The sequence below is a fragment of the Heterocephalus glaber genome, unplaced genomic scaffold, assembly GCF_053883595.1.
Source record: "Heterocephalus glaber isolate CG9 unplaced genomic scaffold, H.glaber_assembly_v1.0 deba00001461, whole genome shotgun sequence".
NCBI lineage: Eukaryota > Metazoa > Chordata > Mammalia > Rodentia > Bathyergidae > Heterocephalus > Heterocephalus glaber.
Genome location: NW_028258308.1, coordinates 6,718,859 through 6,745,354, shown reverse-complemented (window position 1 = coordinate 6,745,354; position 26,496 = coordinate 6,718,859). Strand labels below are relative to the sequence as shown.

The 26,496-nt window shown below is 31.9% G+C and overlaps 1 protein-coding gene across 1 annotated transcript in view; it reads right to left on the bottom strand.

Moving 5' to 3' along the window:
- The window catches only part of Galntl6 (polypeptide N-acetylgalactosaminyltransferase like 6), a 1,152,292-nt gene that overhangs the window by 741,400 nt on the left and 384,396 nt on the right, over nt 1-26,496 (bottom strand). The window contains exon 3 of the mRNA XM_004852932.3: nt 14,390-14,498. Coding sequence (XP_004852989.1) covers nt 14,390-14,498 — 109 coding nt within the window. The remainder of the gene's footprint in view (nt 1-14,389; nt 14,499-26,496) is intronic.

Genomic DNA, 26,496 nt, shown 5'->3' with positions numbered 1-26,496 from the left:
CATAAGCTAAATAAACCTGTACTTTTCATAAATTACCGTAGTATCAGATATCCTGTTATGGCAACAGAAAACAGAGTAAGAGAAGAAATTCATTTTTTTCAACTTTGTATACATTAGTTTCCAAACTTGCAAATGGCAATTTCAATATTAGACTATCTTTCTTTTATGCATAATTTTATATATTTTTGGCAAGTCTTTGTAAAAGATGACTTTATTCTAACTTCAGAAAGATCACAGTTATTTGGTTGTCTTTAAAAAATCAATATTTTTGTCATCCTTTTAATGATTAGATTGAAATCTTTTTTAAGAACCAAGATATTTTCTACATAAAATTGTATAAACATTTTTAAATATTTATCTTTAACATAATTCATATATCTAATCTCAGTTTTAACCTTTCTATCCATAATTTCTATCTTGAATTTTTGCCGTTTTGATGTATTTTTATATTTAATTTTTCTCTCTGCTAATTTGTGCCTCAAAATTGATCGGCCAGCTCTTTTATATTTGTATTCAAATGGAAAGTTCCAATTTATTTTCAGTAATATCATTTAATGGCTTGTTTTATTCTCCTTGAATTCTTTTTGTTGTTATTACTGTGGCTTTTCAGGGTGTCTTATCTCCCCTCGAAGTTCTATTTAACCAGGTTTGGATTCATCTCTGTGTTCTCTTGTAGTCTCTCTGTCTGTTAGATCTCACAGGTAATTATTACATTCATTTATACTCTTGGTTTTACTTTCTCTTAGATTTAGACTCATCTTTTCTTTCTTCATAGCAGTAACAAATCAGCATGAACCTTGTCTGTCCATAGAACTGGCAGTGGCAGAGGCTAATGCTCTTCAGTCCCTGTTATAGGGAAGAGTCATTTGAGTTGTTCATAATGCCCTAGCCTGCTGTGATTTGTCATGGTTAATGCTATGTAAATGTTTTTCTGGATATTTCTGTGACATTGGTTTTTGGAAGAGATTAACATTTAAATTGAGTAAAGGAAATTATCTCCTTAATGTGGGTGGACTCCATGCAATCAGATGAAGCCTCCAGTAAAGAGTGACCTATCCGAGCAAGAAGGAATGTCTGCATCAGACTGGCTTTGGCTTCAAACTGCCGCTCTTCCTGGGTTTCCTGCCTGCTGACTTGCTAAGCCCCCAAATCATGTAAAGCAATTCCTTAAAATGAGACTGTCTATTAATATACAAATATTCTATTTTTCCTCTGGAGAGCTCTTACTAATATAAGACTTGGTTACATTGTCCCAATCCCAATATGTCTTTATTTTAGAAAAGGTACTTGGTATTTAGAATATTGTAAACATTGACTATATTGTACAGTGTACTCTAAGTGTCTGCTATGTTTATTGATCTCTTCTGAGTAATGACCAGAAAGTGATTCATAAAAAAAGACTTGCTGAGAGAAACCACCAGCAGTGTGAAGAGACAACCCACAGTGTGGGAAAAAATCTTCACCTGCTCTTCCTCAGACAAAGGCCTACTATCTCGAATCTATAAAGAACTTAAAAAAATCAGGCCTCCCAAATTTAAAGACCCAATCCAAAAATGGGCATCTGAAATGAACAGACATTTCTCAGACAAAGACATAGAAATGGCAAATAAACATATGAAAAAATGTTCAATATCACTGGTCATCGAGAGATGCAAATGAAAACAACACTGAGATTCTACCTCACTCCAGAAAAAATGGCTGCTATCATGAAATCAACCAATAACAAATGCTGGCGGGGATGTGGGGAAAGAGGAACCCTGCTCCTCTGCTGGTGGGAGTGTAGACTGGTGCAACCACTGTGGAAAGCAGTATGGAGATACCTCAAAAACTAGGACTGGATGTCCCATTTGACCCAGCTATTTTCCTGCTGGGTATCTTCCCCAAAGAATTAAAAGAATCATGCCACAGTGATATATGTGCACCCATGTTTATAGGAGCACAATTTGTAATAGATAAAACTTGGAAGCAGCCCAATTGCCCATCAGCTGGAGACTGGATAAAGAAAATGTGGTGTTTTTAAATTAAATGGAGTACTACTCAGCCATAAAAAATGAGAAATTAGAGAGATTTATAGCTAAATGGATGCACATTGAAGCAATACTGTTAAGTGAAATTAATAGGACACACATGTATAAATACTGAATAATTTCTCTAGTGTGAGAAACTGAAAGTGTAAATAAGGACTAAGAGGTATAATAGATAATGTGAAATAGTAAGAAAAGGGTTTGCAAAGGGGAAGAGGAATTTGGAGGGATAGCGGAAAGGAAAGAAGGGAATGGAATTAATATGAGAAAATGAAAAAATGGAAACAAAATCTTTGTAAACAGGGAGAGTTGGAGGGGTTGAAGGGAGGGCAGGGGAAGGGGGAAAAATAAAAACCAAAAGAGACAATGTAAAGGTGCAAATTTCCAATGATGAATGTCATTATATTGTGTACCTAAAATGTACCAATAAAATAAAATAAAAAAAGACTTGTTGTGTTTTGCAGTCACTGTTTCACTGTGGCCAATGAGTATTAGCAATAGGTTGGTGTTAGAAGCATGCAGAAATTCCAAATATTCTGGAATTTTCTCAGAAGAAAGCCTAGCATTAGGGATCTGGATTTATCTAACTTGACTGATGACTGTTCTAACCAGTTCTGTCTTCACTTCTCAGGAACATTTACCTTGAGACCGGATGAGAGAGTTAGTTACTAGGGAAGGGGAAAATAAAAGTAGTAGAGGCTAAAAATACAAAAAAGATAGATCCATGCTGGAGAGAGCTCTTCTAAAGGATGTTCTTTGCTGTGAATCTACAGCGTTCTAGGAGGTTATTAATCCAAACAGCTCAAATTTCAAATTCTTCTGAAATTTGAGTGTCACTAATGAAGTTACTTTCTATTTGTCAACCCTTTTATGATTATAGTTAAAATAAAATTTTCATTAGCTGACTGAAGTACTCTATGTATTTGTTCCTTTCAACATTTAGCATGTATTATACTATGTTTAAAAAACATTTGAAGGAATCTTTAAACAGCCCTGAAACTTCATGGAGATTATTTCTTTCATTAAAAAAAAGGATTGCATTGTTAATTCTGAAATATATTGTGGTGTTTGTAGAAAAGAGAAATTGAGTTTTTTTGCATAAAAATGTAACATTTCTTAATAGTGAAAATTAATGTTTTATGGTAGTTGTGTATGAAGTTGAAAACTCACTCCAAGGCATTTCTTAGTTCACTACTAAGTTGCTGACTAGAAACTTGTATGTGACTTTTCATTTTAACACAGGAGTATATTAAGAAAATAAAAATAGAGTCATCTGCATCTATGTGCGTCTACAGAGATGTTCATATCACCGGGGATGAGTGTGGAGTCTAGTTTCAGTCTGCTACTGGTGAGATCTGCATAATCTGAGGGAGCAGCCTAGAGGCATCTGCTGGCTTATGCTATTTTCCTCAGCGTGTTCACAGATGTGCACTGGTCATAGACAGCTAATGGCATAAGAGAAGCAAGGTGTGCAATAGCCAGTGGTGTCTATCCTGTGTTGATTTCCACTCTGATTTGAGAATTCTATAGCTGATTCCTTTTTAAGAGAGGAACTGTTTGATGGCGCTACTTGGCTCTGTTTGGAAGAGAAGTACCAGTGTTGTTGCTTGTTGCTTTAATGTCTAGAAGAAAAAGTTCATAACAAGGCAAAAGAGAGAGACATTCTCCCTATTTCTCCAAATATTCTTCAGGTGGAAGAATGTGAAAAACACAGGATAATGTTTTATGGACTTGATGATTCATGGATTAGGGGCACTGGTAATAGGGTCAAAATGTTTGGGGCAGTAAGTCTGTGAACTGGTGTAGCTGTCAAATATGGGCTGTTAGTGCAGTGCCAGGCTAAAAGAATACTGACATCAGTATCTAGTGAACTTGCATGTGAATTCCATGGAGCTTAGAAAATGGGACTGTTTGGTAGAATAGAGACCATGAGGTTGTATGTAGTAGAGTACAGATATCAGAGAAATGGAGTCTTACTGTTTTTATGGCCTCATTTACCCACAAACAGATGAGGCACAAAAAAATTCAGATGTGTCGTTACAAAAGCAAATAGTGGAGGTGGGAAAAGTGAGTAAAGAAATAAAAATAAGTAACATATTGGAGTTGTGTGCTGCCATTAATTTGACTGTTTATACTATAAAATCTATAATCACTTGACTTTATCCATAATTACATATAAAATAACTTCAATTTTCTGAATCCTTTCTTATGTTAAAATAAGAAGGTAGATATTTGACTAGTCCCAGCTCATAGGGTTTTTGTGAGAATCCTTGAAACAATGCATACACAAAGAGTAAAATGAGAGAAATTTTGGTATAATGTGTACTAAAAAATGCTTGATCTTCATTATAAAATAATTTCCAATTATGGATAATACACTTAATACTTTTTTTAGTTAAGCAAATATTTATAATACATATGTCAAAAAGTTCAAAAAGTATTTTATTGTGGTTCATAAAATTATCTTATCATTACAAAAGTACTAAATGTTAACTATCAATTCATTAGTTTTCTTGTTTATAGAGCTTTCGCCACAAGTTCAAAAGTTAGTTCTTAATGATTATTATTCCTTAGAAGACCAACAAAAGACATATGTATACACAAGTGGATTCAACTCATAATATCTATACCAGATTAATATTACTAGTAAAGCATTATATTTATATGTTGGTCAAAGTCTATTAAGTTCATCTAATCACTGCAGTTAAATAATGAATTTGGATTTTTGGGCTTAGTTGGTCATCATAGAAATTTAAATCATTATTTGAATTTCTGATAATATTCATTCCATTGTGCTCTTCTGGTCTTCCACAGAGCTGCTTCAAACACTATTAAACTAAATTACCCACTAAGCCTTACTTCTTCTATTATGTTAAAAATTCTACATTTTACAAATAATGCAAACTTATTATATAAATTTTGAGCAAGTAATTTTTTCATTAAAATAATATGAACCCTGTTCTAGGACTGTATCATTTTTGAAGATCATTTGTATCACGTTAGGAGCAGTTACTTTTTGTCTGGAATGAATGTTGCTTAAAACACTGTTACTCAGTCCAAAAGTATCAAGTCATACTGGCATTTATAGTTCTGAAGTTTGTCTCTGGAGCTGTCATTAGTCCTTCTCTGGTGGGTAACCACACATTTCCTCTGTAGTACTCATTAAATAATGAAGCCAAGAAGGTTCCATAATTCATTACTGACAAATTTGTGCCAATCTCTGGACATGAATTTTGGAGAAAGTTCAAATAATCACTTGAATTTCTATGAAATTATACCTAAAACATTGTACTTAGCTAATGAAATCTGAGCTCAAACGAACTGAAGTCCCTGAAATCATGGGATATTCTTGATTACTAGAGAATCACCTTGTTGAAAAACTTTATTAATGTCCTATTAACGACATCATAGTCCTCAAAGATTTCTTGTCTAATTTCAATTCTCTTACTATTATTCCTAAAGTTTAGGTACACTACATAAACTACAACTCTAAATATAGTGATGAGTTATTTCTTTCTACTAAAAGTGAACCCACAGGAATAGTAGAAAATCTAATTTCCTGAAATTTGAAGCTATTATTAGCTTTGGATTTGAGGTAAAAAATATTAGATATAGTGGGTATAAGAGTTTTCACTGTGAGAAGATGATAGAGTATGGCATTTTATATTTCATGTTCATTTAATAGCTTAAAGGTTAAAATTAGGGAAAATAAAATTTATTGTAAAACATTAGGAAAATGAATATCAGGCAAAAAATCAGTTTAACCTCAGGCTTGCTGATCCATTTGGATTTAGGTCCTCTGCTTATTAGTTGTTTTTCATCTTGTTCTTTTGGGCTCTTATCAAACACTTTCTCCTTTCAGCAGAAAATTTTCTTGTTGCTTTATCTTTAAAGGTTATGCTCTAATCACAGGAGTCCTCACAAGTGTGGGGCCTCTACAAACAGAAATAATTTGATAATAATTACAACTACTACTGTATAAAAGATATTTCTGACAAAGCATAAATAGAAAATCAGGAGGAAAACTGGGCTTGAGACAGAAGCCCACAAATATTTGTCCTGTAATATAGAAACCCAGAAGAAAAGAGAGTGGCATAAGGAGACAGAAACACTGCGAGACAGAGACAGAGAGAGACACAGAGTTTTAATTGCAGCTGGCACTATACTACAAGCCTACAAGCTGTCACTTGTCCTTCTCTGGTAGGTAAAAAACACATTTCTTCTGTGCTACAAGTTAATGCAAACTCCCCTGGTGAAAATACTTTTGAAAGTTTTTCTAAATTGAGCTCATTTGAGGCATGAAAAAATTATGACAGCTTATTTGAATTATAGTCACAGAGGTGCAGAAATCATGGTTATAGAATATATAAAGACCATTTATGTAACATAGACTTTAGTCCAGATATTTTAATTATACAATTTAATTAACACTTAAAATAACTGTGACAGGTGTTCTCCTCAAAACACATTTTACTAATGGGAAAAATAAGGCAAATTAGTCTTATGTATATTTGTCTGTGGGAAGTTTCTATTTCTAAAGAGGGGTTATAAATTTTGTAACAAATAGTTAAATTGTATTCTTTTTGCAAGATAATTTTGTCTATATTTTTTCAATATAAGCTGATTCCAGATTAATAAAGCTCCTAAAGTTTTTCTACATTGTTATTTTCATTTTGTGAGATTAAAAGGATTTTTCTCTAGAAAATTTTCACACTATTTAGTGCCGGGTAAACATTATCCTGCTTTTGGCATATAGATGATACTTCTCAACAGAATGCTCAGAATCTTTTCATTCCATTTAAGATTGTCATGATTATACAATGACTGTCGGATTTAGCTCAGTGGTTTCACCGCCTACTGTGCAAGCACAAGGACCCGAGTTTGATCCCCGGTACCAAAAAATAAAAATAAATAAATAAATTTTACTATAATGAATGCTATTTTGGCATTACTTCCCCAAACTGACCATTACCTAACAAATTTCATTATGACATGATTGAGAATACGTCATAGATATATAAATTGTAGTCAACTATTAAGGAACAATATTCCATTTTTTAGTATAATAAAAGAATGCCAGATAATGTTTCTAAAGACCAGACGCATCAGTAAAAGATGACCAGGAGCTATTATAATTGTAGCAAAATCATTATTTTTCACTTTCTGAAAGAAACACAGATAAAATCTCTCCCAAATGGAGCATACTTGTGTTTCCTATTCTGTTAGGTTAGCAATCTTGTTCAATTATGTAGAATAAAGACATTTAAGAACAAAATAGGTCTCTGATAAACACTAAAGTGCAACGTTGTTCAAAGGAACTTAGGAAAGCCTCCTGTTAATCATTTAAAGTATGGTAAATTCCTACCTATCAAAGTTGCTTTTAATGTATACCCTTTAGATGTTTTGATACAGAAATAGGCAGCAATTGGCATGAACCTTTAGTAACTTGGATGATGCAGTGTAAGGGGTATAAAGTAGAATCTGCAGAAGAGAAACATAGTAATAATATGAGTCAGGTTTTCATAATACTTTCCTAAAGATGGAATGCTATTATTTAAAAAATCACTCAGATGCTTTAGAGTAATATTTGACTTAAAGCCCTTGGGCAAGTAGTTACATTCCATGGAATCATAATTTTTAACTCATTAAACTTAAGTACATATGGGAAATCTAGACAAAAACATGATCACTCTAGAAAAAAATAAAGCCTAAACAGAGATACAATAAACAGGACTATATATATTTTGCTGATTGGGTGGCATTTCTTAGGTGACTATATATATGTATGTATATATATCATCACCATTGATATGACTATATATAAATATAATATATAATATACATGGAGAGAGAGAGAGAGAGAGAGAGAGAGAGAGAGAGAGAGAGAGAGAGAATTCCTGTTAGCATAGCTGAGGTGAAGGAGGAGGCCAGTGTGAAGCTGGTGGAGAGACTGCATACCAGTCAATAGAACCCTGGAGAGATTGGACACCAATTAGCAGATAAAATCAAAGATGAGTCAGGTATAGATCATGGTAGGCCTTATAGATAGTGGAACAAATTTACATTTAACTTTAAATATGATTACCAGGCAACTGAACAGATGAGTGAAATGGTATGGTTCTCTGTTTTTATTTATTCATTTTATACATACATGTTTACAGTACATAATGATCACCCTTATAGGATTCTCTGTGTAGACCATCTCTCTGGCTGTTACCTGATGAGCTGTCGAACAGGAGTTCAGTTGGGAGGCTGTTGTGTGGTGTGGGTGAGAACACAAATAGTGTTAATCAACAGGGAAATCTGCAACTATGCTACCTGCTTTTCAGAGATATCGTAGTTTATTTTGGCCTATCATTTATTTCCAGGTCTTGGTGCAGTGTTTCACACAGAGTGGCCCATAAAAGTGTATCACCAGTGAGTGAATGAATAAATGAATAAAATGACAGAAGACATAAAAGCCTCATTTTTTCAAACTTATAAGTATGATTAACCAACACAAATGGAAGTAGTGAAAGATTAGATGTAATTTCATGGAATTCATGGATTAAGATTATATGAGGGTAAAATCGATTTCAAAGAAGATCAAAGAGAAACATTTAAAGCAGCTGTTTAATGTTGAGTTCAATCATGTTCAAACCAAAAAAGTGATAAACATAGTGGACATATTATAAATTGAATAAAAAGAAAATTGGAAAAAGTTCTAAACTTTAAAAAAGCTTTCTAGAATTACAGACTAGTGATATTAAAAGTATTTTTATAAAATACATATACAAACCATGTGACAACATACATACACATAGATTAGTTTGGGTGGATCGCTTTAAAGGTGTGGTTTTATTACTGAGAAAAGGTACAATGTGAAGTAGGAAACTTAATTAAGAACCAGTTATCTATTTAAAATAATTGCATTTTCTTCTTAATTGTTAGCATAATTTATAGAATCACACTGAAAGAGAAATCCCTTATGCAAAATTTCTGTTTCACAAACATATTCGTATTTTTTGCAATCCTAGATTGATTTTTCTTTCAAACCACATAGAGTGAAATATCAGGTGGATAGCTCTTCAGCTACTATAACAGTTATATCCAATGTATATTGAATAACAGCTAGATAGCAAATTGTGCATTGTCTTTTATATTGTTTCAAAGGAAAACATATTTTAATTATTTCAATTCAAATTTTATTAATTGAAGAAGACTCAAAAAGTGCTTTTTAAAAGTTAAAATAAAATAAAACTTAGAGGGATAACTAACACTTTAAAAGAAACAATTAGTGTCAATTCTCAAAAGATATGAAACAAAATGAAATATAATGGGATTATAGGAAAGGAATTATTAAGAAAAAGTAATAATATCTTAATTATAACTGATGAATAGAAATTCAGATAACTCAGGGAATTAATTGGAAACAAGGGCAACTTAACTCTCAGTATTTGACACTATTCTTTATAATTTGGGTCACCTAGCTGTATTGTATACCCTTGGTCTATAGGTAAATTTGTTTTATTTATGCCATGCCTGAAACAATGAAGTCTATGAGCTAATATAATCTCTACATTTCTTTGAACTTTAAAATTCTTTTTATTAATTTGAATAATTTTTATAATTAAATCAAGTTCTAAGGGCACAGGCATGTTAGAAAAGAATCTCAAAACTAGACATAAGGTTTTAGGGTCTTCATTTGCCTCTTTTTCAATTTTTTGAATCCCATAAATTTTCATTTACTTAAATTACAAACAAGACTTACTTATTACCTACCTGCGTTGGTCAGTAACAGGTACCCCCACATAACATCTATTTATTAATTGCTTACCATTTACTACTTTCTTATGAAAATATTTAAAGTATCTGATAACTCAGCATTGGCCAAATATGCCATAAAACTAATTACCAGGACAAATAAATACCATTAAAGCACTATCAAGACATCTAATGAAATGCATTCTGCCTATTATGCTGTATAAATCCATAAGGATTAGTAAAATTTCATCTACCAGGCCACAGAGAAGATAAATTAATACTCACAAGGAAATTTACAGACCTGAATGCTTATCCTACCATAGAAGAAAAGCTGAAGTTATTCAGGTGTGTAAGTGTTTTTAAATCTTAGAAAGAATACAGCAATGAAAAGAAATAAAATAAAAGACGTAAGAGTAAATGGTAAACCAATGAGAAAAATATTATGGATATAAAGAACAAAGTCAAAAAAGTTTTTTTAATAATAAAATTGAGAAGTTTTGATAGAATAGATTAAGAAAAAATTTTAAGCAATAAATGAATAGTACTGGAAAAAAGTAACATAAAATTAAACATGGCAGACATTAAAAAAATCTTAAGAACAAATTATGAATGAATTTAATTACTATGAACATACAGATATAATGGACCCATTGCTAAAAAATTACAATTAATCACAAGAGAAACAATTAACTGATACTATAACTATTTCATATGACTATTTAAAAATCTTTGCTCTGAAAAATTTTCAAGTCAACATAGTTTCATCAAAAACTTTCTGTAACTATCAATAAACAACTAATTATAATGTGCAAGAAACAATTACTAAGTTTAGAAAACTAGTCAATGTTAATCAAGTCAATTTATGAAGCTGTCATTACCTTATTACCAATATTTGACAAGTATTCTACAATAAAGAAAAATTCATGGATGATATCAATTAATAAATTCATTCATAAACATAGATTTGAAAATGTCAAACAAAATACATACTAGCAAACCAAATATAGTGATAATGAAAAGACAAACTTAGTTCAGGGTGGAGAGTTTTATTTCTATTAGGAAAGAAACAAATACTTTATAGAAATAACATATTAAAGAGGAAATTATTAACTATATTAATTAATGCAAAGAAAATACTTGATAACAATGAATTTGTTATATTTATAAAATAAAATTCACAGAATCACAACCAAGATCAGAAAACTAAATGTAATTATTAAAGTGTAAAACTTATTTGCATGATGTTAATAAATGGTAAAGTATACTTATATTTGATAGATAAAATTTACTATTGTAAAAATCAGCAAAAGTTAAGTATAGCTATTATTGCTCACTATTGTATGTTACACTGACACTCCTACTATGCATAGAAACAAAGCAAAAAGAACTGAAATCATAAGGTTAAACATGGAAAAACTATTTTTAAAATGATGCTATTATTTGTAGATATTATGTGAGTCTACACTTGGAGCCCAAAATAACCTCCATCTATGTAATTTTAATTAATAGGAAAGTTTATACTATTTTTAAAAATTCAAATTAATATTAAAAATAGTAGCATATCTAGATATCAGCTACAATGTGTAGTGTAAATAAGGTTAAAATGCATAAAACAAAATAATATTAGTTTTCTATGATTTACATGTAAAAATCTAAGTATACAATTATGAACTCCTTGGAAATTTAAATAAAAATGAATTGGAATTTTACCAAAACATTAAGAAATAAATGGGACATAGGCATTAAAAATATAAATCACATTAAAATTAGTGGTTCCACCGCTTGCCTTGCAAGTGGAAGGACTGGAGTTCAATCACTGGTACTAAAAGAAAAAAAAATTAGTAAAATGAAATTTTGCATGACAATGAGATATCACTTAATACCATTAAATTTGAGAAAGTATTCAGATAATATTAAGTGTTGACAGGGATGTAGAGTAATGGGAATTCTATCATTTATTGATTGAAATGAAATTTCTAGACCAATTTTGGAAAAGTTTATTATAGTCAAATAAAGTTGAAAAATGCATTTTCTTGACATACAAATCTACTATTAAATACCATAATAAAATATTATCTCCACTCCAGTACAAGCCACAGCGAAGCTTACCATAGTATTATATAGAATAGTGCAAGCCTGGAAGGTATCCAAATGCTCAAGAGGAGGGGAGTTTATAGAAATTTAAACAATGAAATGAATCAACTAAACTTGCATATATTGACATGGATGAATCTTAAAAAGTAATTTTGACTTCAAGAATAAATTTATAAAATATGACTCAATTTTTGGAGAAAGCTCAAACACAGGCAAATGTAACAATCTTGAGGGATGAACACATAGATGGTAATTCCTCTGGAGAAAAGGAATTAAAAATAAAACTTAAGTCTTGGAGGGGATACAACAGCACAAATGATTCTTCTTGGCCTGGGTATGTGATACACAGGTTTATTAAAATTTTTGACTCTGCTCCTATATGTGCGTGTGTGTATGTGTGTGTATGTATGTGTGTAAGTATGTATGTTTAAAAATACTTGTTTATGATATGGCATGCAATATAAAAATAAATTAATCTATTACTTTTTTTTTATCTTTCAGGGAATCATGTAAAAGTCATTTATAAGTTTCCAAACTGAACAAAAAATTTGTACTGAAAAATTTTATTATTACCAATTTCCTTTTTCAGTTTTCTTTCAGTCCAAGTGAGGATGAGAATATAAAATGCATGTTTATCTATGTGTTCAACAGGATGTTATGAAGCAGAAGAAATATTAAGTAATGGACTTTGTATCCAAAACCTATTGGTACAAGCAAAAGATTGGCACACCCATTCATATGAAAGTAATTTAGACAAATTAATAAATACTAATGTAATTTGCTGAGTTTATAATTTCACCAAATAATTGCCCAATCATTTTAGAAATATTATCTTTGCTCTTTAGGGCAATTCTGCATATGAATATGAGAAACATAAATTATTCTGCCTATGAGCACAGTGGTACATGGTTATAATTCCAGCACTCTGGGAGGCTGAGGCAGAAGGATAAAACAAATATAAAAAGGTAGGATTTGAATTCAAGAATCTCTCTCTCTGATATATCTCTTCAACATTACCCAGTATTGTGAAAATATTCTTTGATGTTAGACAGTGGGGTATAATATAGCATTATAAGAACTGGCTCTTTAGCTCTACAAATTACCAGCTACTTGAATTTGAATAAAATTTTAAAAATTTTTAGGGATTCAATTTAATTTTATTTTTTACAAAAACAATGGGATATTATACAAAAAATAAGATAATAATATCTACTAAAGTTGTTCTGAGGTCTAAATTGTATGTAGTACAAAATATGCATCCAATAAATTATTCATTATTTTATTGATAATTTGCAGCAGGTTCAGTTGGTAATGCTATTTTATCATGTCCAAAAGATATCAGCACCTTAAAGTTATAAAGAGGAGGAGATAGTTGGATTAACATAGGGATGGTCACACCAATAGAAGCAAAAGACAGGAGGATTTAAGAAGTCATGGTCAAGAAAGAAAGACAATGAAAGCTGGAAAATGTTGCTTCTTTTAATATCTTTGGGATGAGCTGCTTTAATGAAATTGAGGAGCAGTCAGATTTATTTGGAAAAAGAAGGTTTGAGAGAAGAAAATGAAAGAAGACTAAATCAGTCAGTTATACCTGATATATAACAGCCATGTGCAATTCCATGACCATTAAAACACCTTGTTCCGATTCTCCTGCAGGATGACTTAGGAAGAAGGCTGGCCCAGAGAGCCCAGGCTGTGGGTAGCCATAGCTGTGTTGTCGAGTTTTCCCAGATAAAGTGCCTCAGTGCTGTTAAAATGTCTCCACCAAAAAGTAGCTGCTTTATCTCTGTGAAATCCTCACTATGAAAGAAGAGCTACACTGGTCAAATAATAGAATATGGATTTCCTAGCATATGTTTTTCACTTTCCCTGGATTTCAATTTATATGCCCTTTTTCATCTTTGTTTCCAACAACCTAATTTTTCAGTCTTTCTAGTGTGATGAATTCTTTTCTATTACTCTGTTTTCTAATTCTAACCCAAGTCTACAATCTTCTTGCATGTGTTCAGACCTTCTTGACTGCATTTAACCACCCACTTATTTTCTAAGTATTTCCAACCTCAGGTCCCCAGCTGCTGTGATTTACACACTTGCTGCACCCTCTTCCAATGACTAGAAATTGTGGTACTCCTTATAATGTGCCTTGTCTAGCAATTGCAGTAGCCTTTAGACACCTTGCAATGTTGTACACTTCAGCTCTAATTGAATCATGCTCAAAATACATAGCTACCAGGTCGTGTCTCATTAATAAATACTGATATATCCCCAGAAATTACTGAGAAGGAATTTGGGAAAAAGTATTATAAATTTCTAAAATTGTAATGACCTCTTCTGCAGTTTATATTGGAAAGGATATTCATTATTTGTGTTTTTTTCTGAAATTTAAACTCATTTAATTCTGTCCAAACTTGATCACCAATATTTCCAGAAGACAGTGTGCAGAAGAAATACTGATTGAAGATACTGCAAGTGAAAATGAGATGCTGCAGTAAGTAAAGTAGCACTTTGGCTCACACTGAACTTCATACCTGAGCGCATAGCCTCTTTCTGAATGCTCTCATAGTCATGCCAGTCCTTTCTTCTCAAACCATCTGTCCATGAATAGAATTGCCCATCTCCCAGGCCCAGTGGGAATGTCTGTGGAAAAGGAAAGTATTCAAGCATAAAAAGGAGGTTTAACCTCTTGCATAGTAGGTAAACACAGTCAGGTACATAACAGGCAATCAAAGAATATATGTTAAATAAATTATTCCTCTGAGTATAGTGGAAAGAAAACTATTGCTAGTGACTAGATAAACACACATTCTAACATCCTTATTTTAAACCTTTAAAATGAGAGCAGCCCTTTCCCACAACTCCTACTATTTCTTATTTTATTTTACCCAGAATAATTAGTAATTCACTGTTTTATCGCTTCTTGGCATAAAACTCAAGCTATTTCCATTTGCCCAAAACATAAATATTGATAATACTAACAGTTTTGGTTTTAAATTTATTTTGTTTGCAAGTTACACAGTTTCTTTCATTTTGATAAAACATGTTTGAATGGCTTTTGAATAATATTACCAACCATTCATTGAATGCTCATAATGTGCCAAGTACTGTGTTAAATATCCTGTGTGTAGAAGCTTGTTTAATATGTATATTGGTTTGTAAATCTCCACTTTTCTGTAAATTAAACTGAGACCTAGAGAACTCAATATTAATTAAACTACAATGAGCAAGTCAAGATTTGGGCCAAATTTGTTAAGACTGAAATTGCAGTCTTAGTAACTACTAAGTACTGTATTCCATCTAAATGAAGCACTGTATTCTGCTAATATATAGTGCATGTTTACACTTAGAATTGAAATTATCACCTATTCATCAGCTGTACTCACAGCACATATTTTATGTTTTTCTCAAACCTAATATTTTGCAATGTCAATGTGAAAATCATTTTTATATAAATTGCTGAAGCTATCCCTTTTCATAGTGTTTATTTTTGTTAGCAAGAAACAAAAATTATTTTGAATGAAATTTATCTTCACAATATTGATAGTCAAGGTAATGTAAAATAATTTTTTCATGTCCATATTATATATTTTTAAATTTCTTTTTTATTTTGGAGGGAGATTAAATAATATAACTACAGAAGGAAGAAAAATTTTAAAAGTAGAAAAAGTGAATATAGTCAAAACATTAATAATTTTAGTGGAGTATTATTATGCAAAGTTTCCCAAAGCAAATAAAATGCCATATTTCCTAGTTTTAGACAACAAATTCATTACGCTTATAAAATTATTTACCTTTAGCCCATCTTTATAGCTTACAATGGGTCCTTTTTATAAAATGATGAAAATGGGGGATATATTTTAAAAAGTAGTTAAAAATCATACAAAATATTTTCCAAACCCCTTGAATATTTACGTATTTTTTTAATTTTGTGGCTCATTATAATGGCAACCAACCCCAGGGTGAAGGAGACCCAACAGAAAGACAAACATACAAAAATTATGGTAGTTTTATATAAAATATTAAGAGTAATGAGAAATTTTAAAAGGAAGATGAAAGATATGGAAAAACAAATTAATGTAGTGAAAACAGAAGAAAATTTTAAAAAATAATTTGGAGGATATATAGCAAATATTTTAAAAAATCAGCTACTTTTTGATTTTAGAAATTTTTCAAAATCAGTGAGAAATGTACAATGAAGTAATTTTAAAGAGTACAACCTAATTTTTCCTCAGCTGTCAACGATTCATTTACACGGGTAAATACTGAGCACTAATAAAAATGTCCAACACTGATACAGATAAAACCAATTTATAAATATGACTTTCAAATTAACAGCTTCTGATAAAAATGTGGAAGTATTCTTGTACATTTCAAAATCTCTTTCATTACCACATACTCTATTTCCTCTATTTTGATATGTTTAAGGTACAGAATTTTCAGCAACTACTAAAACAAGGTACAATGAACACAAATGCTGATATTTGCTTTCTTCAAAAACTAACTGAACATTTTTTCATATGTTTATTTGCTGCTTTTACTTCTTTGTCTGAGAAATGTCTGTTCATTTCAGATGCCCATTTTTGAATTGGGTGTTTGAATTTGGGGGATCTGATTTTTTTCAGTTCTTTATATATTCTAGATAGTAGGCCTTTGTCTGAGTTACAGCAGCTAAAATTTTTTTCCCACATTGGAGGTTGTCTGTTAGCTCTGTTGGTGGTTTCTCTTGCAGTGCAGAAGCTTTTCAATAAGATGAAATCCCAGTTGTTGATTCTTTCTGCTAGTTCCCGTGCTACTGAGGTTTTCCTCATAAAGTCTTTTTCTATGCCAATATCTTCAAGAGTTCTACCTAACTTATCTTCCAGCAAGTTTAGTGTTTCTGTCTTAATATTTATATCTTTAATCCACTTAGATCTCTAGGTGGGAGGGGAAAGGGAAAGGAAAGAATGGAAAGGAAAAATTATGAGAAAAGAAAAAAATGGAAATGAAGTATGTAAATAGGGAAGGGTTTAGGGGTGAAGGGCACACAGGTAATGGGGAAAAAATAAGAACCAAGATACATCATGTACAGGTACAAGCACCCAAAGATAAATGTAAATGTATTGTATATCTAAAATGTACCAATAAAAGAATTTAAGAAAAAAAAATAAATGAGATGGTTTAAACAAAAAAATCACTAGTTTCAAAACCAAAAAAAAAAAAAAAACCTAACTGAAAATGACAATAAAATGTTTGATGCATCACAAAAGCAGAATTGACATAAACTTCCTGTAAGTAGCTGAGAAATACAGAGAAAACACCAGATATTTTTTTGAACTGAATTTTGAAAATACTAAAGAATTTGAGACATTAGGTATTTCTGAAGATGAGGCTAAAAAGGTAAAAGAAACAGTGTTTTTTATAAGAGGAAGCTGGACTCTCCTGGATTTGTTCTTTGCTCTAATGAGGTGATTTTGAGGGTCATCCACTATACCCTTCACCCACAGAAGACTGGAGGTTGAGAAAAGTATGTGCTTGGGTTGTCAGAAACAGTTGAACATAAGACTGCCAAGCTGTACTGAAAATTAGGGTTTTGTGACAGTCTATGTATCAAACATGATTAATGAAACTGTCTTCCTTCACCAGACTTCTAGAAAGCTGCCAGCCTGCAACTTGCATGATTAGACAAAAGACAGAGAAATTCCCATCTGGAGAATTAAAATCAAAAGTAAGAGCTATGGTACTGGCTCCTCATGCACACTTAGTAACTATGTACACATGTACTTTACTCATAAGTATTAATAGGCAGCCAAGGATTACTAGGCATTTGAAAGGACTTTCAACATAAAATTAAGAGACCAAAAGAAAAGAAAGATAAAAGGAAACAAGAAATTTACAGGGCAGAAAACTTCAAAAAGATTTCCCAAAAAAGCTTTAAGAAAAGTATTTCCTTAGAAATAGAAATTGAAAGAGGAAGAAGAATTTAAATAATACAAACAAGCTCTTGAAAAGTTGAGGTCGAAGAAACCCTGTTAATAAATTGAAAACCAAAAAACAAAACAATACACAAAAAAACACTGGGGTGGAGGAGAGAGGGAAGATATTGAATTCAGGTAGCTGGACAAAATGGCAGCAGTTCTGATTATACAAGTAGGATTGAATGTAGCTTCAGAAATGGTGTCTATAAAAAGAAAATAAATAAACAAAACAATAAAAAGGTAGATAGTATTGCTTCAAAACTACACTGAGAGAGTTCTTTCAAAATGATTAAAAGGAATTATTGATACATATTAAAACTAAGGAAATGAAAATTGTTCAATTAGTAAGATTAGAAGAAAAAATACAAGAAAGAAAGGGCAACTATAGTCCACTATTTTATTTGGGTATGAATAATTTAACCCAAATAAAGGTTAAACAAAAATTCATGCTATCGTTATCCTGGAAGTTGAGACACAGGGAGTTCTAAACTAGTTAAATAAACATTGCAAATTATAGGAAATCAGTAGATAGATCCAAAATGGCTAAACATTAAATTATAACAGTAATATATACATAATCTACAAATATGGAGGCATATAACAGAATAAAGATAAAAGATTCACATAGTTCCCCAAGCATCTCATATTCCCAGTATGGAAAAGGGCAAGGAGATTGCTGGTTAACATTACAGTCTTCATAGTATTACTGGATTTGAAAAATTGTTTCTAAATATTACTTTTCATAAAAATAAATCTCAAATTATTGGCTATTCCTGAGCATTATTAGTACTCCAGCAAGGTGTATTGATATCATAAGAATATTATACCAGGCATGGTGGAGCATGCCTGTAATCCCAGCACTCTGCGTGGCTCGGGTAGGAGGATCTTAAATTCAAACCTAGCCTGGGCAACTCAGTGACTTAGGGAGACCCTGCCTCAAAATTAAAATACCTATGGATGTAGCTCAGTGTGAGGGCCCTGAGTTCAATCTCCAGTACTGTGAAAAACAAAACAAAACAGAATTATGATCATAGAGAAATCAGATTAAAATAAACCATTTGACACTGTACTTTAATAAAAACTACCTCATAACTTGCTACACTAATATCTCTTCTATACATATCACCCCTCCTCCCAGCATTATCTGGCAAGGTTTTAGGAATATAATTCTCCAGTCACAATTCATCCTTATGAAATTAGAATCTTTGAGTAGAAGGGAAACATAGAAATCTGTTATAAGAAGTTCTCCAGATGATTTTGAGGTTTCCCAATGGTTAGAGACTTCTAAGCCGTAGGAGTAGGAAAGTGACATAATTATAACATTAAGACAAGAAATCCAACTCTTTAGGATAACATGTGCCACAAAGTACCAAAGAATGGGCAATGTAAAGATTTGGTGTGCTTGTATCCTTTTCAACTGCCTCAGTGGTGGGTGAATAAATCTAAATCAATCCCAGTGTATTTGTACAGAGCTATCTTGTTTCTGAAAGCTTAACCACCCAGTAAATGATCCATTAGTATTCTGGCCTTTCCTTTCACAAAACCAATCTCCAGGGCCCAGATCCATTTGCTTCTCTTCTGGGTTATCATATGCCTCTGTGAGATTATACCGACCCATTTTCTATGACCTTGTAAAATAAATATAAATTACATTGAGCCTCCATGAAACATGTATTTCAGACTTGTCCTTAGGTCGATCATTTATTTGTGAGCAAGCACCTGTAGTTTTTCACCTTGAGGGCATTTTATTCATTATCAGGTTGCTACAAATAATTAACTTGAATAAAATATCAGGAATGTGTGAGAGAGAATTCACTAAGTACAAACCACATGTAATAGGTATAACTGGATACCTGAGCCTATGGAAAAAATGATATACTTTTGAAAAGGTTAAGAAAAAAAAAAGTTTTCAAGGGTGAAAGATTACCCTTAGGCAATGTATTTAAGCAGGGATTTGAGAAGTGACAAACTTAAATACCTTCTGGAGTCAGTGTTATGAAACACATGAATGGAAAAATTTGTACTACTCTAGGGACTAATGAACTCTGAAGCTCCTTACTGCAGTTATTAACTTTTTAAGTAATCTCCAAACACCTCCCAAAGGCTGTCAATATGGGAACATCTGGTGAATAAAAAGGACTTGTTCCTTGACTCTTATATTAGAGCAGTCTTATTTATCATAACTGCAGATGGGGATGACATTGAAAAGACACGGTTCTGTGTCGCTAAAGAGAAGATAGTCTGTATTCTGAAAACTGCCTTACATTTTATACATCAACTGACCAATGGACTTTCATTCTCTCAATCAACCATATACATATTACTCTACTTCTTTGATGGAAAACAATATTATATAGTGAAAGGACAATGCATTCAGGGTCAGGAGACATAAATTGGGGTTTCCAACCAGAGGCAGGAAGCCTATGTTTTATTTTGGGTCCCCCAGTAAATTCATAGATGGTATTAGGCTAATAACAATGTCATCTTTCTTACTTACTTCACAAGATTTTTGGAGTAGTAAATCATAGAAAGTGAAAACCATTGGCATATCAATAAAGTGACATATGAATGCCAATAATTTTCAACATCTCTGCTATTTTATAGACATTGAAGGTATTTATCCTGTCTTTAAAAATTTTAACATAGTGGCAAGCACATACCTTACAGTATATGTTAAACCAATCATAAATTATGTGAGCCAAACTGCATTACAGTAAACGTTAATGTAACATAATACTCGGTATGAATTCTTATATCGTGTGTGGCTAAGTACCATATGTTGAAATGGGTAAGGGTAGTTTTAAGAAATAGATCTTTGGTGAAAACTAAAATATAATGGAAAGTATGGGTGGGAAAAAGTAAATAAGTAACATTTATTCTTATGGAATATTCTTATAAGAACAGGGTGCTGAATTAGTGTTCAGAAAGTTTAAATTCATATATTAAGAAGATCACCTAACTAATAAGTGGCAAATTAGAATTTGAACTAAGGACACTTGCCTTTAAATCTTATCAATTAATCAACTAAACAAATGTGCAGAGTTTTATGATTCTCTTTTCTTCCAGACTTATTACTGTGATGGCTTGGATCTAATATGTTCCCAAAAATGTTCATGTGCAGAAGTCTTTCCTCCCAATGCAGCGATGTTCAGAGATGGGGTTTTGCGGGGAGTAGTTGGAAGGTGAAGGCTCTGATCTCAGGAGCGGATGAATTTATTTATGGATTCATAGCTTAACAGGCTTCAGGAGGTGGTAGAAACTGAAGGAGGTGGGGCCTAGCTGGAGAAGTAGGTCACAGAGCACCTGAAAGGATGTTCTCTTCCCCAGCTCCTCTCTCCCTCTCTCTCCCTCTCTCCCTCTCTCCCTCTCTCCCTCTCTCTCTCTCTGCCCCCTCTCTCTTTCTCTCCTGCTTGGCTGCCACAGGATGAGCAGCTTTGCACCACCATGACTCCTAACCCTGATCCTCAGCCTCACCGCAGGCCTACAGCAATGGACTCATGAAACCTCTCTGAAACGGGGATCCAAAGAAATCTTTTCTCTGTTTAGTTTGTGTTAGGTACTTTGTCCTTTCAATGGGAAGCTAAAACAATTACATAAAGTCACTTAGAAAAATGTTAACAAATAAGGTAAAGCAATGAAAAACAATTCCACACAAGACTTTGAACTCCATGCACTGAGCAAAAAGAGTCAATTAAAGGATCTCAAAATAAAAAGAAATGGAATAAAATATTATGTAGAAATTAGTTTGCTATTTTTTAAATAGCTTTTTCCTTTCTGAGTTTGAGCCTAACTATGGAGCATGCAGCATTTCTCAAATAATCAGTAGAGAATTTTCTAAATTTTTGAGCAACCACAAAGCATCATGATTAGTTAGTATCCAACATCATATTTAGTGACGTCCAGCCATCTTGTTCTTTAAATTTGCTATAAATTCCCAGTTACATGGCTGGTAAGATAATTTCAAGATACTGACAAAATAAGATTTGAGGTGATTGGGATTGGTAAAATTTACCCTCTTGACCTTGCAAAAGAAGTTTTTGCAACGGGTTTGAGAGGTTATGCTTGTGAATCACGCAGGAGGGAAGCTCACAATGTTAGATCTTAAAACTTTTCGGTGGAATCTGAAAATCTCAGTTGTGGTGTACAAAATCTGATTTTAAAAATTTAAATTTAATCAACTATTCATAAGGCATATTGTGCTAGATATGCCTTTGAAATCTATCAAACCTGCAGTCTCCAGTGTGAACCAGCCAAGTTTATCACTACTCTTCCCTCAGCCTGCCTCAGTAATGGAGGGTATTATCTTTTCCCCGAGGTAAATTTAGTTTACCAATTCTTGTATTCATAATTCATCATTTGTATTATGTTAGTATCTAAACTCCAGACAGCAAAAAATGCTTTTTCATAAAAGGTGGCTGGGTAGATGATTATAACTAAAGACAAGAACTGAGCCAAACACTAGTGAAGAGATTGCTCAAGATAAAGTGTCAGATGAATGAGGTCTGACATATGGTAACTGAGTAGTGCCCAGGTTTTCTGCTAAAGCTTAAGAAGACGGAATAGCTGAGGCTAGATGCTCTCAAATGAGATCATTCTTCCAAATGACACACTGTTACACTGAGCAAGCAATTAAAATTTTATGAATTTTTTATCTCTAGTAATGTTCACTTTTATTATTTGAATTGATCTATGGGGTTTATTTAAAAAAAAGCTCCTGCTACATGTTATTTTAATAACGATATTTTATTTCAAGCAACTATATTTATGCAATAGAAGAAAGATGCAATCGGAGAGTTCTGACATCTCTTCCCTCCTTCTCCATTTACCCTGAAACTATTTTTTAAATGAGATCTTTCCTTCTCTGGTCAGTGGAAAGATGAAACATCACATTCCCATTTTATCATTTCTTGGGGTGCTGGCAAAGAATCTCTAAGATACTTCCGTATTTAGATATATAACTGAAAAAGAAAAACAGAATAGATGTCATTTCCTATGTTTCATTAATAAAACTAAAATAAACTGTAAGTTAACAGAAGCTTCTGTTAGTGATCAGGATCAGTAGCAAACTATTCTTCCCTGAGTAAGGAAGGATATTATAAAATATAGTGTTTTAGTTAAAGAAAACAGATGCAAAGTGCCTGGTAATATCTTTCTTAATATTAGGTAGGGTTAAGAACTGAGCAGCAGTCATAATCTAGCTGACATGCTCAATTTCCATCTCAGCATATGATATAGAATAGTTGTACTACTGACCCTCAAAATTACTATAATTTTTACTTTTATTCATCACAACAGAAACCTGTTAACTCAGCAGGAACACCTTCCATATCTCTCGTTGCTATGCAGCAGCATATCTTCGAGAAATATCAAGGGGATCAGCATCTTAAAAGTATGACAAATGTGTTGAGAATTTTTCCCATCTTTAACTATTCTGTTTGTGATTCATTAGGGAAAAGTTAAAAGAAAAAACAAACAAATAAACAGAAAGAAAAATTAGTATGGAAGTAGATAGCATAAATATGGAATTATAAAAGCAAACAAAGGTTTTTTCAAAGGAGCATATTAAGTTAACCTTCAATAATTGCCTGTCCCCCTCAATGGTGAATCAACACACTTGGGGATTGCTATGAGTATTGAGCATAGGTTTCATGACTCCATAAATTTTTTCTTCAGGACATCATATGAAATATCATGAATTCCACACTACCAACATGTCAAGGAAAAAACATAGTATCATTAAATGTCTTCAGAATCAATGTTATCTTACACTAAGATTCTATTTCCCTATTAATCTGAGCCCACTGTTCTAGTCCAAAGGGACATAAACCACATAGAAAGATGAAATGAAGATTAGAGAGGATATCCATGATATTTGGTCACGAGAGTGATAAGGGCAAAGAAACCCAAATGAGATGTCAGTTCTTTCTTTAACTTGAAGTCACTCAGTCACTCAAAACAAGTCTTTTAATGGAAATAGACTCAGAATTACAATTGATTTTGTAAAGTTAGTTTAATGTTAAGAATTGGTTAGTTGACAATACACTCAATTTTGTATCATAATCTTAAAATATCACTGTAAAACATGTGATTAACTTGGCTATTGTCACTGATTATCACTTGCATAGTAACAAACATTGTCATTATATGCCCAACCAACACATGAACAGAAATGAGACCTTAGCATTATTGCTAATGAGGTCTTTTCCACTTTTACCTTTGTTAGAATTTTAAATGGTGTTAAACTGGTTATACTAGATTCTTATCTATAGAAAATTGTCCTAAACAGTGAAAAGAATTGGAATACAGGATCCTCGTACTTGAATTGCTCAAACAAATGTTTTTAGCTGTCTGTTCTAACAGAAGTTTTATGTTCATCTAATCGTTAGGAAAGCTTATTTAAAGGAAAAAATGTCAGTAAAAATCAACAGATGTTGATCAAACATTTCTCTATTTCCAAGAGTACTATAATCTAACATGTGAAATGGTCATTGATAAGTCAGATATATTGCTTGGAAATATAAAGTGGGGAGTATTTATGCTATGCTCTGTTTCCACTACCAATATTTTAACAGTGGTATAACTCTGTTCAAAGTATCATTCAGCTAATAAGTCAATAGGTATGTATTGAATGCTTGCTCTGGCACTAAAAGCATAGTTGTGATCCAGAAAAAATTGCAGCCTTTGGGGATTTAATATTCTAGTAAAAAAAAAAAAGACATTCATTCAACTAGTATTAATTGAGCACCTACTTTGTAACCAGCATTGCTCTAGTACTTGGAATTTGCAAGTTACTAAAGCAGCAAATGTTTCATACCCTTGTATAACTTACATTCTAAAAGGATAATATTTAAAAAATAAACAAGCAGGTAGAAAATACAATATTGCCTGCAGTGTGGTTTTAAAAAAATTTATTTAAGTGGTGTGAAGGGACAAGTAAAAGGAGAAATGTGTTGAGTTTGGGACAAAACAAATTTAAGCTGCCTGAGACATAAAAGAAGATATGCCTATAGATAATTGGATTTTCTGGTTGAATGAAAAATAATATTTTCCAACTGAGAATTTTCATTTCGAAGTAGTACTTACACAAGTATTTTAGTTAAAAATAGAGACCTTTCCTATGTAACTGGGGCAAAGATCTTTTCAAGCAGAAACACTATTACACTGAATATCAAAATCAGGTTATTATTAATAGCATTGGATGTTTAGTATAAATATAAATTGTCTATGGTGTTTCAAGGAGGGAAGTAATCTTTACTTCTTTAAATACCAAAAAATAAAATTTCAGGACTTTACAAGTAGAAGAAAAAGCACTTAAAATCTAAATCTTAAAAGGGTCTTAGACTGTAACTTTTACAGCTCATTATTTTAAATACCAGCAAAGATATTTTTTAAGCTCTTAATTTAGAGCTTGTTTTTCAACAAATTGTAGACACGAAAGACAATAGATCATTGTGTTTTCCTAGTATCTACTCTGTACTCTGAAAATAATTTCCTTACGGGAAAGCAATTTTGATTATTATAATTATAGCTTGAAGTCAAGAAGTTTTTTAAAAAAATTAGAACTAAATTTAAAACACTCCATTATGTACATCATGGTTATGAGATTGAATAGCATATTGTTAAATGTTTAAAAAGATTTGTCTGCATTTGCTTATGAAACAAAATTAATGAAGATCTACATAGTATTTATCACCCCTATGTTAAGGGTGCCAACTGCACTGCACTACAATTTGTTCTACTTTATTGTCTTTGATATCTTGTAAAGTGTTGATGAATAAGATTTCATATTAATACAGGCCTGGATTTACGGTGGTTCAACTTACAGTTTTTTTACTATAGTGATATGAAAGAGTAACAGTACATTTTTTCTTTTTACACTTCCAGTACAATACACAACAGATTACATGAAATATTCAACACTTTATTATAAAACATTTGCATTAGATAATTTTGCCCAATTGTAGGCTAATGTAAGTATTCTAAGAACATTTAGGTTATTCTAGGCAAAGTGTTTATTAGGTTGGGGTAGTAAATGTATTTTTGACTTATTACATTTTCAATTTATGATGGGTTTATCACTATATAAAAGTAATCTAAGAAGCATCTATAATGAGTAGAAGAGATGCCACACTATAAAAATAAAACAGAATATTTTATTTATGTAAAGTTTATTCTTCAACTATATGGTCTAATATACACTGTCTTACCATGCCACATACCTGAAATAGGCAGATAATTTAGATTCTTAACTAAAATCATTAGTGACCAACAGCAAAAGTTCTGATGCTTCACTTCTTTAATCTATAAACTAGGAATAATAAAATTTATCTCAGGTATATCTAAGATGAGAATGTTACTTACTTATAAAATAGCTATTGGTATTATTTACTTATATGTCTTACTTAAATAAGCTGTAAGTGTGCATAAATATCCATATATGCATTTATTAAACTGATTGAGAATTTAATTATATTAAAAATTTTAATACAATTTAAAAATCATAGGTTTTTAAGCTATTTCTTTATTACAATAAATTAACATTACAGAATAGTCTGTAAAAGTCAGTAACCCTATAAAACTGGGAAAATAATTTCATTCAGAATTCTGAATAGTCTAGATTTTCAGTAGCTATAAACATATAGACCTTTAAATTTATTTAATATTATCTCCCCTAGAAATTAATT